Below are 15,870 nucleotides of genomic sequence, written 5' to 3' on the forward strand. Positions count from 1 at the left end.
AAAAAGCTGAGAGGGGTTCTAACCTTTCCCCCACTCCTTCCAAAATGAAAAAGAAAAATGGTTTTAGATGTATTTTAAATAACCTATTTCTGCTTTTTACAGAAACAGTTGCATAGAAAAAAATAATAATTTTCAAGAACAGAAATTTAACGACACCAATGTACTTAAAAATAAGAGAAATGATCATGGCCAACAGAACCACATCTAACACATCATTAAAGTCGCGTCTCCGGCTGCTAAGCCAGGATCAGCCTTCTCCTCCATTCTTTCAAAGTAGCGTGTTTTATGAATATGTAAAATATTAATTCTAATCCTAAGAATAGCCTGACAGGCTGCCAGATCTGCCCTGTGGGAACAAAAAAAAAAAAAAAACCTGATGTGCTCTACCATTTGGCATTCCCTTTCTGCCCCCGCCTTAAACCTATAAAGGTGTCACAATGCTACACTTCTTGTTGTAAAGGCCCATTTAGAAGTAATTGTGATCCCTTCCTCCCACATGCCCTGCCAGAACACCTTTGTGTCGCAGCCTTGTGCATCCCCTGCTTCTTTCTTTTCAAAGGATATTTCTTGCATGTTTTTCTTTCACAGCGGCTTCTTGAGTGTTGATAGCTTTGTTTATACTCACAGTCTGAAAAAGGAAACAGAAGAGAGAGGTGAGAGAGGACCTACACACAATAGACTGATAATAAACCAGTAAAGGCAACATTCAGCAATGCAGCTGCTTCTCCGCTACCCCAGAGCCTAGTGGAGAGGCATTATAAGGGATTTTAAAAGTGAGAGCTGGAATGCCATCCCTGGCCCAAATTCTCTCTGCGCCAACTGACAGGATGTGTATTACATGCATCACAAACATTTGAGAGTTCTACAAATCCACGTAAAGCATTAACCTAAGGTAGACTGCCCTTAACGGCTACAGAACATATTAAAACTTGGTGAAAATGCAATTATTTTAGTAAATATAAACTGCTAAATACTAGGGTCGTCCCAATACCGATACTAGTATCGGTACCTATACCGAGCATTTGCCCGAGTACTTGTACTCGGGCAAATGCTCCAGATGCTTCCCCCGATACCTGGATAGTCAGCAGTGATTGGCGCGTGGGGGAGTTACAAGCTTCTCCCCCCGCGGCTTTCAGCTGCTTTAGTGAAATCAATACAGCAGTGATCGGTGCTTGTAATTCCCCCACACGCAATCACCGCTGACTGTAACCACATCCTCCTCCATGCCCCCTCCGTTTTGCTGTCCCCTTCCGTTCTGCTGTCCCGTTCTGCTGTCCCCCTCCGTTCTGCTGTCCCTCTCCGTTCTGCTGTCCCCCTCCATTCTGCTGTCCCTCTCCGTTCTGCTGTCCCCCTCCGTTCTGCTGTCCCGTTGTGCTGTCCCCCTCCGTTCTGCTGTCCCATTCTGCTGTCCCCCTCCGTTCTGCTGTCCCATTCTGCTGTCCCCCTCCGTTCTGCTGTCCCCCTCTGTTCTGCTGTCCCCCTCCGTTCTGCTGTCCCTCTCCGTTCTGCTGTCCCTCTCTGTTCTGCTGTCCCCCTCCTTTCTGCTGTCTCTCTCTATTCTGCTGTCCCGTTCTGCTGTTCCCCTCCGTTCTGCTGACCCTCTATGTTCTGCTGTCCCTCTCCGTTCTGATGTCCCCCTCCGTTCTGCTGTCCCCCTCCGTTCTGCTGTCCTTCTCCGTTCTGCTGTCCCCCTCCATTCTGATGTCCCTCTCCGTTCTGCTGTCCCCCTCTGTTCTGCTGTCCTGTTCTGCTGTCCCCCTCCGTTCTGCTGTCCCCCTCTGTTGTGCTGTCCCTCTCCGTTCTGCTGTCCCGCTCTGTTCTGCTGTCCCCCTCCGTTCTGCTGTCCCTCTCCGTTCTGCTGTCCCCCTCCATTCTGCTGTCCCTCTCTGTTCTGCTGTCCCTCTCCGTTCTGCTGTCCCCCTCCGTTCTGCAGTCCCCCTCTGTTCTGCTGTCCCGTTCTGCTGTCCCTCTCCGTTCTGCTTTCCCCCTCCATTCTGCTGTCCCTCTCCGTTCTGCTGTCCCTCTCCGTTCTGCTGTCCCCCTCCATTCTGCTGTCCCCCTCTGTTCTGCTGTCCCGTTCTGCTGTCCCCCTCCATTCTGCTGTCCCTCTCCGTTCTGCTGTCCCTCTCCATTCTGCTGTCCCCCTCCGTTCTGCTGTCCCGTTCTGCTGTCCCCCTCTGTTCTGCTGTCCCCCTCTGTTCTGCTGTCCCCCTCCGTTCTGCTGTCCCTCTCTGTTCTGCTGTCCCTCTCTGTTCTGCTGACCCCCTCCGTTCTGCTGTCCCTCTCCGTTCTGCTGTCCCCCTCCATTCTGCTGTCCCTCTCTGTTCTGCTGTCCCTCTCTGTTCTGCAGTCCCCCTCCGTTCTCCTGTCCCCCTCTGTTCTGCTGTCCCATTCTGCTGTCCCTCTCCGTTCTGCTGTCCCCCTCCATTCTGCTGTCCCTCTCCGTTCTGCTGTCCCTCTCCATTCTGCTGTCCCCCTCCGTTCTGCTGTCCCCCTCTGTTCTGCTGTCCCCCTCTGCTGTCCCCCTCGGTTCTGCTGTCCCTCTCCGTTCTGCTGTCCCCCTCCGTTCTGCTGTCCCCCTCCGTTCTGCTGCCCCCCTCCGTTCTGCTGTCCCCCTCCATTCTGCTGTCCCTCTCCGTTCTGCTGTCCCTCTCCATGTCATCCTCCTCCCTTTATTGTATGGACAGAGTCAGCTGACTCTGTCCATTCACATGACTGAAACATTGTAATCTCCTGTGATTACGATGTCTCAGTTTATGAATGGATAGGAGCCGCTGTCTTCTCTCCATTCATTTTCAGTGCAGCTGAGGCTGCAGAGGAAGGGACTGGGGAATCTCTATCCTCGGTCTCTTTCTCTGTCTCAAGGGGGAGATATCAGGGGTCTGTTAAGACTTCTGATATCTCACCAAAGCCCCCCAACAGGGCTGATTAAAAAAAAAAACACACACAAAGTATTGCAATAAATAATAATAAAAAAATACAATAATAAAAATGTAAATAAAAAAACACACAGACACCACAAAAAAGAAAGCATTGTAAAAAAACAAAAAAAAAAATGTGAAAAAACAAAAAAAAACACTGTCATGTGACATTAAAAATAAAAGTATCGGTAATCGGTATTGGCGAGTACTTGAAAAAAAGTATCGGTACTTATACTTGGTCTTAAAAAAGTGGTATCGGGACAACCCTACTAAATACCTTTTCTCATCAGCAATATACAGTATAGCAGTCTTGTGACTTCTATTAATGTCTATTAATGTCCAGCCAAGTACTGGTTAAAGCTTGTGGGAGGAGTTTTCTGACTATCCTATGAGGCAGCAGGACCCCTGACCCTCTGTCTGGACAGTGCTAATTGGCCTTGTGCTGATCACATGCACTCTCCCAAGAAAAAAAAAAAATCTCTCTAGCAATACACACCAAACTGAGCACGTGCAGCCTGACTCCATAGACTCTGTGTTTTCAGGAAATTATTAGGGGACAGTGGAAGGAGGGGAGCATCAGAGAAGACAGGATCAAGCAGCCTTTTTACACAATGCAGGGGATTAACCCCTTAGGTTCCACAGTGAGTATAACCGGCATGCTTTACTACATATACAGACTGATTTTACTGTTATGGGTTTTGTAACACTTTAATATGTAAATATTTGTGAGTTTGACAAAATATAGGGTAATTAAAATGAGGATGGAATAGCGAGGAGAAATTTTTTGCTACAAAGAGCTACATGTTATCCCTAGAGCACAGTTATGAATTTCTAAAAAAAACAAAAAAAAAAACAGGCAGATTATACATACACCAAATGGTAGATCGACTTTTGTATAAGTAGGATGCCCATAAATGGATCAAAATTCGGGCAGTCCCTGCTAAACCGGCAAAATATCGATCTATGTGGCTGGCTTAAAGTGGAGTTCCGCCTTCCCCTCAAAAAATTAAAAGTCAGCAGCTACACTACATACTGTAGATGCTGACTTTTAATATTAGGACAGCGATGTTGGCACCGCAGCTGATGTTTCCATCGGCTTCCGTGTGCTGCCGCTGCCACTGCCAGTAAGGGAACCCAGCAGTGAAGCCTTTCAGCTTCACGGCCAGGTCCCTACTGCGCAAGAGCGAAGTGCGATGCGCTCTCCTACTGGCCTGACGGTAAGGGAAGGGGGAGGGAGGAAGAGGGGGCCGGACTTCTGACGTACCTCGCCACCGCGAGGTCTGACAGAAGTGGGGACAGGGTACCTGTCACAAAAACAGGTACCCGCTCCCCCCTCCCCCCCGAAAGGTGCCATGGAGGGGAGGAGACAGATAAGCAGAAGTTCAAGAGAAGAGATTTCCAGAAGACATCTGTAAACTGATCTAGAATCAGATAACATGAAGCCTGTGCATTCTGTATTCAGATCTCTATCAGTTCACTTCAGGAAAATGTATGATAAGGAGGTTAGAGACAGTTAAACCTCTGTATTCACTCTATATTCAACTGACAGTCATTTTGCAGGAAAAATTGTTGCATTAAAACTCTCACAGCCCCTTTAAAGAATAAATTTCATCCAAATGTATCTCTTAAAATCTGATGGACACTATTGCTAAACCATGGGTGGCCCTGTAAGCTCTAGGGATGAGCTGAGGCGTATTCAGATCCCGCTCAACAGAATGAGCCCACCAGAAAACTGTCACCTGTACCGGGCCAATCATAAGAAGCCGAGGCAAGACGTGTGTATCTGTGCGGCTGTGGGAGGCAGAGAATACTTTGGCTTCTTATGATTGCCTGAGTAGAGTGACAGCTTCCTGTAGGGAATTCCTTCAGGGAATCCACTGAATTTTCTTATACAGCCAGTGGAGCTGAATGGGAGAAATTGAAGCCTGTATGGATTGCCAACAGTCTGGGGCATTCTCTGAAGTTTAGATCTTATTAGACCCCTTTTACACTGAGGCAGTTTACAGGCGTTTTAGCGCTAGAAATAGCGCTTGTAAACCGCCTCCTATTCATTTCAGTGTGTCTTTTCACACTGGGGAGGTGCGCTTGTGCGACGTTTGGAAGAGTCCTGCAAGCAGAATCTTTGGAGCGGTTTGGGAGCGCTCCCAAAACGCCGTGCACATTCAAATGAATGGCCAGCACCTGAAAAGTGCTTCAGAAGCACCGCAACATGGGCGCTTTTAATCCCTTCTTTGGCCTGCTAGCGGGAATTAAAAGCGCCCCGTTAGTGCACTAAAGCGCTGCTAAAACGATCGTAGCTTTAGCTGCATCAGAGAGGTGATCCTCTCTGATGCAGCCACTATTGTATTACACATTTCTAGGCCAAGGAAGGTAATATGGCCCCCCCCCCTGAGCTCCCAGTAGGAATGGAGGGGAGAGTAAGCTGGGTGAATCATTGCAAGGCTCAGTCTGACATACACTGAGATAAATAGAAACTATTCTGTTGGCTGCTTTCCTGTTTTTATGCAGTTTATTTCCCAGAAGGGAAACGATATAACTGGGCATGTCAGCCATTAAACACATTATGCCGTGCCCAGTACTTGATATCCCCGGATGGGGGGAACAGACCACTGAAATAAATAACTTCTCTATACAACAAGTGGTTATGTGCCTGTGATCAGTTACGTCTTGAACTTGATAAACATTATTAAACTTTATACTTTCATAGCAGACTGCCAACTTTCATACCTTTCATTCCTTAACTTTCATAGTGCCTCTTTCGTACCTGCTTTCTATATTATCTACCCGTTTGTTACCATTTCCTAAACTACATCTCCTGAAATATTCTACAAAATGGGGAAATGTTTTTCCCTGAATTAACAGACTTTACTTTCCTCTGAGAATTAGTCACAGGCACCCTGCTGCCATACAGTATATTGAGAAATATCGGATACAAGCTTATTACTAAGGGGGTGTGACCCTAAACTGTCCTGTCAGCCACAATGTGCACCAATGCAGAATATCACTTCCCCTGCAATACAAGGGCAGGCATTTGTGGACACAACAGGGAATTTGCTGAATTGACTCTCACTGCTAATTTTTGTTTAAGTATAACAGTGTTCTGTACAAAATGAAAGCACATTTCTGCTATGGGTCTGTCTATTTTGCAATAACATTATAATTTTGTAATGTTATATATCAGTGCCTTGAAAAAATATTCATACCCCCATTTGTGAGGTCAGGAACTGATGTTGGGCAATAAGGCCTTGCTTGCAGTCTCCACTATAATTCATCCCAAAGGTGTTCTGTCGGGTTGAGGTCAGGACTCTGTGCAGGCCAGTCAAGATCCCCCACCCCAAAGTCGCTCATCCATGTCTTTATGGACCTTGCTTTGTGCACTGGAACAAATCATTTGGTGGAGAGGGAATTATGGTGTGGGGTTGTTTTTCAGGGGTTGGGCTTGGCCCCTTAGTTCCAGTGAAGGGAACTCTTATGCCGCGTACACACGATCAGAATTTCCGTCAGAAAAACCTTGGACGGTGGAATTCCCCTCAAGCTTGCCTTGCATACACACGGTCACACAAAAGTTCTCAGAACTTTCGACCGTCAAGAACGCGGTGACATACAACACTACGATGAGCCGAGAAAATGAAGTTCAATGCTTCCGAGCATGCGTCGAATTGTTTCCGAGCATGCGTAGCAATTTTGCGCGTCGGAATTGCTACAGACGATCAGAATTTCCAATAGGAACTTTTTCCGTCGGAAAAATAGAGAACCTGCTCTTAATCTTTTGCTGGCGGAAATTCCGCCAGCAAAAGTCAGATGGAGCATACACAGGGTCGGAATTTCCGACCAAAAGCTCGCATCAGACTTTTGCTGGAGGAATTTCCGATCGTCTGTACGGGGCATTAGGCTACTTTCACACTGAAAGCGCCCAGTGTTAGTGGTAAAACGTCGCTAGTTTTAGCGGTGTTTTACCGTCGTTTTAGCAGCGCTTTTTGGCCACTAGCAGAGTGCTTTTAAGCCCCACTAGCGGCCGAAAAAAAAGGTTAGGTTTTTTAACACTTTCACCTCCCCTTTCTCTCCCGTACATCTGATCTCCATCTTGTGAGTGATCTGTATAGTAACCCTTCAATTCACCCATTCTGAACATCTGCAAATTACCCTCCACATCTCCATCATCTCAATATACGTGACCTGTACCTAAGTGGCGGTTGGTGCTGTATATTTTGGGGGGGGGGGGCGCCAAACAAGATATTCTGCCCCCCCCCGGCCGGTCCTGCACTTACACCAACAGCCACCCCCTTCCCACCTCAGCGCCCCCTGTTTGTCGGTCAGCCCCGCACTTACTCCATCCAGGTTGTGGGCAGCTTCAGGTCCCTCCTGCATCTATCTCCTCCTCCTCTGCGTCTTGGGCTTCATGGCGGCTTTCTCCTCGGCGGCTTCCCTTCTCCTTCCCACGGCTCGGCGGCCAATGCGATGGCTTCTCCTCTCGGCCAATCGGGTCTCATCCGCTTCCTGAATGGACGGAGGAGAATCAGGAAGACAATAGTGAATATTAATTCGCTATTGTCACACAACTGGGTGGGCTCAGGGCGTAGTGCTCTGCGGCCTGAGCCCACCCTTTTTATAAGCCAATTAGAGCCTCTGGCTCTAATCACTTGCTTCTAAAAAAAAAAAAATAAAAACCGCAATAAAATCCATGCGTCCGGCACCCTGCATGTAGATTAGGGGCCAGGCGCATAGATTGGGGGGGCCCCTGCGCCCCTAATGAACAGGTCACCACTGCTGTACATTAATCTATTTACCTCCTCCCTCCGTGTCCTGTACAAACATTACCATTACCAAGTTCCATGTGTAAACCACTTCAATACCAGCGAGTTTCTTCATTTCCAAAATTGCGAATAAAATTAAATGTTGGGATGTTTATTTTACTGTCCTGCCATTTCTATTTTAAGAAAAAGTAAGAGAAAAAGGTTTTCTTTCAAAAACTCAGTTTTCTTCCTTTATAGTATAAGTAAATATAAAACCCAGTGGTTATTAAATATCACCAAAAGAAAGCTCTGTCTGTCTTAAATGTATTTGGGTACAGCATTTCATGATTGAGTCACATATTACAGTCCTGTGAACTGAAAAACGGCCTGGTAATGAAGGCTGGTACTCAAGAGGAAAAGTATGATAGTTACTAGATATTTATTTTATTCCATAATTTGTCCTTTTTAAATCACACAAAAATTATGTTTCTGGTACACAGCATTTAAAGTTATTTGCAAATAAAATAAAGACTTGTTTTAAATGCCCCCCCCCCCTTTTTTTGACAGTCAAGAAAATTAACAAACACAATTTAAAAAATGTAAAGTAAAAATTGTACCTACGGGTAAGCTAAAAATAATGCCCTGTACACACGGTCGGACATTGATCGGACATTCCGACAACAAAATCCATGGATTTTTAAGGACGGATGTTGGCTCAAACTTGTCTTGCATACACGCGGTCGCACAAAGTTGTCGGAAAATCCGATCGTTCTGAACGCGGTGACGTAAAACACGTACGTCGGGACTATAGACGGGGCAGTTTGTGCTCGGAATTGTCCACATACGGTCGGAATTTATGCAAACGGATTTTGTTGTCGGAAAATTTTATTGCCTGCTCTCAAACTTTGTGTGTCGGAAATTCCGATGGAAAAAGTCCGATAGAGCCCACACACGGTCGGAATTTCCGAAAAACAAGCTCCGATCGCACATATTCCGTCGGAAAGTCCGACTGTGTGTACAGGGCATAACTCTAACCTGTAGGTACAGTGAATGTCTCCTAAACGTGTTCCGTTTAGGAGGTATTCACATTGGCTCCAGCTGATGGCGCCACTGTGCATGCGCAGTGTGCTCTGCATCCAGGGCACACTGAGTGTGCCCTAAATGCTGAGATCAGCATGCTGCAATAGTAAATCCCATGCACATACATGGGATGCCTCAGCAAAGCCAGTGAGACTAGGAAGTGAGGGGGAGAGAAGAGCTGCAGATGGCACAGCGCAGGATTGAACGAGAGCTCAGGAAAGCGTAAGGGGGGATCCTGATGCCTAAACATTTTTTTACCTTAATGCAAGCAACACAGAAATGCCATGTACACACGACCAGACTTTTCAACAGCAAAGGTCCGACGGAACGAATCTGCCGGACAATTTGATCGTGTGTGGGCTTCATCGAACCTTTGCTGTCAAAAAATCAGACGGACTTTAGAAATAATGTTTCAAATCTTTCCAACAGACTCAAGTCCGGTCATAAAACCCGTTCGTCTGTATGCTAGTCCGACGGACGAACAAGGACGCTAGGGCAACTATTGGCTACTGGCTATGAACTTCCTCATTCTATTCCAGTCGTACGTCATCACGTTCGAATCAGTCGGACTTTGGTGAGATCGTGTGTAGGCAAGTCCGTTGCGTCGCAACTCCGTCAAAAAGTCCTTCGGAGTTCAGTCCGTCGAAAGTCCGCTTGTGTGTACACGGCATTAGAAGGTCAAAAGATATAGGCGCTTCCATCCTCATCCAGTCTTCCTTCAGGGTTTGTGGGCTTCGGCGATATGAATGGCCGAGCCACGATGGCGTCAATCTCATTGAGCGTGAGCGGGAGTCGCTGTTTATGGCACAGCTCTGAAGGGACGGCACAGGTATGCTGTTCCTTCAGAGCGCATGCACCGGTGATGTCAGGCGCACGTTTAGGAGATATTTACTGTATCTATAGGTAAGCCTTATTATAGACTTACCTATAGGTAAAAATTATACAGCAGAGTTTCTCCCACATTAACATTTACAAGAAAGGTAACCTTTGCTTATACATTCTTTCACTGAATTGCCCAGGTTTATTACAGGTTTATTTCATTATGCCTTTAATGCTTCTGGCCAGTAGTGTATTTAGGTTTTGTGCTGCCCTAGGCCTGACTAAACTTGTGCACCCCCTAATTGAAATATGACCCACCCCTTCCTGACAAGGCCACACCCCTTCCTGTTTAAGACCCGCCCTGAAATTTTCAAATGGGGGGACACTAGTTCTGAGGGCCGGGGGGGGGGGGGGGGGCAATGGATTCCCTTCATTTGCATAGATTTCCTCTCACTTCCTGTTTGTCTATGGGGGAGGGAAGTGAAGGGAAATCTCTGCAATGGGACAGGGATGATAAAAAATAAACTGACAGGGGCTATAACCCTCCCTTATTCTATCCAAAATGAAAAAAAAAGTGATGCCTATAATCCTATAATTCTACTTTAAGCACAAATTTCTGATAATTTTATAGAGAGGACTATGAAGATATAACCATGCCAATGGTGCCGCAGAAAACATATAGGACAATGAGGAAGGTTTGTGGTCCAGGATGATAGGACAGTCAAAATTAGAAGTGGCGCCCCCCCCCCCCACACACACACACACAGTTGCGGAATGCCAGCCGCCGCATACTGGAAGCAGTGCGGCTGCTTTATGGGGGCCCTAGATGTATTTACCTCTCAGCCCAGTCCGCCCCATAAGACTGGCTCTACATTAACAGCGCAAGCCAGCGGGGACTCTTTCCGTGCTGCCCCCCTGCAAAGTGCTGCCCTAGGCCTGGGCCTTGTCGGCCTAGGCCAGCATACAGTGTTGAAGTATGGATAACAATTTTCCTTTAATATGGACTATAAACTGAAGGACTTATGAATAAATGGTTGTGGAACGAATCATCTGAGTTTCCATTATTTCTTTTGGGGAAATTCGCTTTGATATACAAGTGGTTTGGATTAGAAGTATGGTTCTGGAACAAATTATGCTCACAATCCAAGGTTTTACTGTATCTTTATTTAAGGTTAAAAAAAGAGGGGGAAAATGCACTGGACTGCATCAAAAACTAATCAAAAATGCACTGGAGTGCATCGTGTCAAAAGCGTACATGCAAAAACGCATCCGGACTGCATTTCTATGAGTGAACAGGCCCAAAAACGCACTCCAGATCCATTCCGGATGCATTTCTGCATGTGTGTTTTCAATGCATTTTTGGTGCATTCTGGTGCGTTTTTGATATGTTTCCGGATGCTTTCCAAATGCTTTATTTCTTCTTTTTTCCTGTTTTTTTTTTTCCACTGTACTGAGGTCTGGTGCGTTTTTGATGCATTTTCTTGCGTTCCAGTACAGTCCACTGCAGAAAAAATGCAGCATGTTCTACTTTTTTTTCTGGAACTCGCAGCACTGGTGTGAACTATGCCATTGGAAACCATATAACCTTTCCAATTGATACATAAAAACAATGCACTGGACTGCATGTGGTGTGAACTGGACCTTCGTCTGCACGAATTAATAAATACCTGACATGTCACATCACTGGCTTCCTTTTAACCCCTTGGCGCCGATGCCTCAGTGCCCTTTAAGGGGTTTCAGATGCCGGGAGACGGGGCAGGGTCCACATGCGACCATTGTAATTGGCTGTAAGTGGTCACATGTAGTTTTAAGAGGGCCACATATATGTGGTTGTTCGGTGTTAGGGCCCACCTGCCGAGCGGCTGCAAATATGCGTGCGGCTGGCGTCAAGGAGTTAAAGCTGAAGGTTAATCCACTTATATTTTCCTTCCTTGGTTCTTCCTTTGCTTCCTCATTAACATGCTAATGTCATTTTTATATAAAATCTTTCTATTTTTTATTACAAACCTTATTTTTGATGTTGCTGGGTCTCTGTGCTTCTCTATGGAATGCAGGCAGCTCATGGCTGGTGGGAGGGGCTTGTAGGGGGCTGTACATAGCTTTCTGAAAATATACCAGCCCCCTGCCTCAGTAGTCCTCTCAGGAGTCCTCAGTCCTGATGCAAGCGGTAGGAGGAGTTATGCAAATATCACAATGCCTTGATGGGTCGGTGTCAGTCTGGAGGAGTGGGAGTTCCTAGATAGGCTGTATTTACATAGGTAACGCCCACATGTGATGCTGAGTCTTCATGATCGAAAGAACTGAAATCCAATGAATAAAAGGGGTGGGTCAGGGACAGTCAGGCTGGGGAGGAAATAACTAGATGCTGCTTGACATCCTCCAGCCAGGAAATGAGGCAGGCTCTATCTGACTTGCTGCAGCTTCTAATGCACATTGTGAGAAGCTCACAGTGTGCAGGGAAATCAGAGAAAGCCATTTTATTCCAGGAGAGCTGTGCAAAACTGAAGGGAAGGCCGGAGGTCAGATTTAAGGTAAAGGGTGGACTATACCTGTGCAATGTGTGTCGGCACGGCTACCTGTAATCCCCAGCAGGGGACCATGTGACAGGTGACAACACTGAAATACAATTGGAACAAAGTTGTCTCCAAATGACAGGAAGTGACTGACCACGAACCTCTGTGGCAGGATCACCACGGATTATTATATGAGAGCAGCAGACTTTAAAGGATATGTAAATGTTTGTTTAACCACTTGCCTACCGGGCACTTTTACCCCCTTCCTGCCCAAGCCATTCTTCAGTTTTCAGAGCTGTCGCACTTTGAATGACAATTGCGCGGTCATGCTACACTGTACCCAAACACATTGTTTTATCATTTATTTCACACAAATAGAGCTTTCTTTTGGTGGTATTTAATCACTCCTGGGTTTTTTATTATTTACAAAAAAAAAAAAAGACTAAGAATTCTGAAAAAAATGTTTTTTACTTTTTTTCTGTTAGTACATTTTGTAATTAAGTAATTTTTCGCCTTCACTGATGTGCGCTGCTGAGGTGGCACTGATGGGTACAGATAGGAAGAACTGGTGGGCATTGGTGAGGCGGCACTTATGGGCACTGATGGGTACCGATAGGCTGAACTGGTGGGCATTGATGAGGCGACACTGATGGGCACTGATAGGCTGAACTGGTGGGCAATGGTGAGGCGGCACTTATGGGCACTGATAGGCTGAACTGGTGGGCATTGGTGAGGCGGCACTTATGGGCACTGATGAGGAGGCACTGATATGCCGCACTTATGGGCACTGATAGGTTGCACTGATATGTGGTACTGATGAGCACTGATAGGTGGCACTGATGGGCACTAATAGACGGCACTGGTGGACACTGATAGGTGGCACTGGTGGGCACTAATAGGCGGTACAGATGGGCACTGATGGGCATTGATGGGTGGAACTGATGGGGGACACTGATGGGCATTGATCGACAGCAGTGATGGGCATTGATAGGTGGCACTGATTACCAGCACTGACTGGCATCACTAATGGGCACTGATTGGTGGCACTTGTGGGCACTGGTGGCTGCCACTGGTGGGCACTATATGCTGGCATTGGTGGGCACTGTTTTGTGACACTCTAATTGCCCTGTTTACATCCCTAGCTGTCCCCCTGTGAGGAGATGCCGCTGATCAGCTCTCCTCGCCTCACACTCTGTCAGTGTGAGGCGAGAAGAGCGATTACCGGCATCTCCTTGTTTACATGTGACCGGCTGTGATTGGACAAAGCCGATCACATGGTTAAAGAGCCACAGACGCAGTACTGCATGTGGCTAGAGGTGGGGCTACCGGAGACACTCAGAAACACTCGGAGACCGTTCAGAACCGCTCAGATGCACTCAAAGACACTTGGAGAGGCTCAGAGACCGCTCAGAGCCACTCGGGTGCACTCAGAGACACTCGGAAAGCCTCCTAGACCTCTCAGAGCCGCTCGGATGCACTCCCCCCCCCCCCCCCCCTCTATTCCTCACTCTCCTTTCCTCCCTTCTCTCTTTCCTCCCTTCCTCTCCCACATCCCTCTCTCTTTAATTAATCTCAATAAAGGGACAATTTGGACAAGGAAAATTTATAATCAGAATAAATCATAATCAAAAAAGGGTGGGCTTGGGGAGCAGAGAACGGCAGTCACATGACCATAAGCCCTGCCTCGCCTCCCAGTAGTTCAAACACTTTAAAGGACCGGAGGAGTTGGCACCAAGGGGTTAAACAACAAAAGTGCATTAAAAACTGATCAGTGTTAAAGGGCCCTAAGTGTATGGAAACCCAAAATCAATTATTGAGTATATCTGGCATCATATCTCATTGTATACAGTTTATAAAAAAACAAATTGAATTTTACAAAGTTTCTTACCTGGAGGCCCTGCCAGTAGCAGCAGCACCATTGACACCCTGCCATGCAAGCTACTTCAGTTGGCTGTTGGGTTGTATACATGATCGACAGCCCAATGGCCAAATGGCAGAGTGCGCACAGCAGGCTGACAACACTGCTGCTAATTGCAAAGCAGTGACTTTGCATTGTAAGCCCCTATCAGGAAGTGATGTTACTGGCAGGATCTCCAGGTAAGAAACTCGGCAAAAGATTCACACAAAAGGATTTGCTTAAAGTGGCCTAAATCCATCAATTTAAGGGATTCCCAACAGTTACATTCAAAGGGCTTCAATAATGGTAACTGACACAGTTGCCTGTGCTTTCAACCAAACTGTCAAGCCATCCAATGACTGGTGCCATAACTGATCACATGTGCAGCATCATGGCAGCTGCAGATCAAACAGAGGCTAAGATGGCAGCTCCCCTGGCTGTAAAGGAGAGAAGGGTTTAGTTCCACTTTAAGAAAACTGCTGTTACTGGCAGGATGTCCAGGTAAGAAAATCGACAAAAAGATTCACACAAAAGGATTTGCTTAATCCGTTACTGCCCGGCCTATGGCAGAATGACGCTATTTTTTGCTCCGGGTGGACATCATATGATGCGGGGCCGAGCTGCGGTGCGATCTGTCAACGACTGTGTCTACCAGACACAGCTGATGACTGATCACTGTAGCGGTCCGCTGTCAGTGCCATGTGACCACTGTAACCAATCACAGCAGGTCACATGACAGTTGATGGATGGCTTCCTTTCAAGCCATACATTGTGTACAATTGTGTTGTTAGCTGTGATTGGTCACAGTGATCACATGGTACAGACTTGGGCCAATCGCAGCTAATCACAACAAAATAAACTAAATGAATCCATTTCATTCAGTAAAATGCATGCTTATAGTAACAAAATTCATTGCTAAATGCAAACATAATGTGTAAAAAAAAATAATAATAATGATCACTTCCCCAGAGTAGTACAATGTTAAAATGGTATATTTGCTCTGGTCAAAGTGTATTAACCACTTGACCACTGGGCACTTAAACCCCCTTCCTAACCAGACCAATTTTCAGCTTTTGGTGCTCTCACATTTTGAATGACAATTACTCAGTCATGCAACACTGTACCCATATGAAATTTTTGTCCTTTTTTTCACACAAATAGAGCTTTATTTTGGTGGTATTTAATCACCACTGGGTTCTTTATTTTTTGCGCTATAAAAGAAAAAAGACAGAAAATTCTGTAAAAAAATAAATTTTTCTTCATTTCTGTTATAAAATTTTGCAAATTAGTAATTTTTCTTCATATATTTTGGCCAAAATTTATACCGCTACATATCTTTGGTAAAAAATAACCCAAATCGGTGGATATTATTTGGTCTTTGTGAAAGTTATAGCGTCCACAAGCTATGGTGCGAATATCTGAAAATTGATCACACCTGAAGTACTGACGGCCTATCTAATTTCTTGAGACCCTAACATGCCAGAAAAGTACAAATACCCCCCAAATGACCCCTTTTTGGAAAGAAGACATTCCAAGGTATTTAGAAAGATGCATGGTGAGTTTTTTGAAGTTGTCATTTTTTCCCACAATTCTTTGCAAATCAAGTTTTTTTTTTTTTACTTTTTTTTTTTTCACAAAATTGTCATATTAGCAGGTTATTTCTTACACTCCACATATGCATACCACAAATTACACCCCAAAACACATTCTGCTATTACTCCCGAGTACGGCGATACCACATGTGTGAGACTTTTACACAGCGTGGCCACATACAGAGGCCCAACATGCAGGGGAGCACCTTCAGGCATTCTGGAGTGCCCAGGTCAATTCTGACATTTCTCTCCTACATGTAAAAATCATCATTTATTAGCTAGAAAATTACATAGAACCCCAAAACATTATATATG

At 45.8% G+C, this 15,870-nt stretch overlaps 1 protein-coding gene across 2 annotated transcripts in view; it reads right to left on the bottom strand.

Annotated features, from left to right (window-relative positions):
• The window catches only part of HIP1 (huntingtin interacting protein 1), a 224,296-nt gene that overhangs the window by 137,699 nt on the left and 70,727 nt on the right, over nucleotides 1-15,870 (bottom strand). Inside the window, exons 1-2 of one of the 2 annotated variants that reach the window (XM_073616750.1) lie at nucleotides 7,251-7,304; nucleotides 565-628 (exon numbers count right to left, since the gene is read on the bottom strand). In XM_073616750.1, the coding sequence (XP_073472851.1) occupies nucleotides 565-628; nucleotides 7,251-7,289 (103 nt within the window). In that variant the 5' untranslated portion in view covers nucleotides 7,290-7,304. Of the gene's footprint in view, nucleotides 1-564; nucleotides 629-7,250; nucleotides 7,305-15,870 lie in introns of those variants that run through there. The other variant, XM_073616751.1, reaches the window with a different exon arrangement.

The sequence above is a fragment of the Aquarana catesbeiana genome, linkage group LG02, assembly GCF_042186555.1.
Source record: "Aquarana catesbeiana isolate 2022-GZ linkage group LG02, ASM4218655v1, whole genome shotgun sequence".
In the NCBI taxonomy this organism is placed as follows: Eukaryota; Metazoa; Chordata; class Amphibia; order Anura; family Ranidae; genus Aquarana; species Aquarana catesbeiana.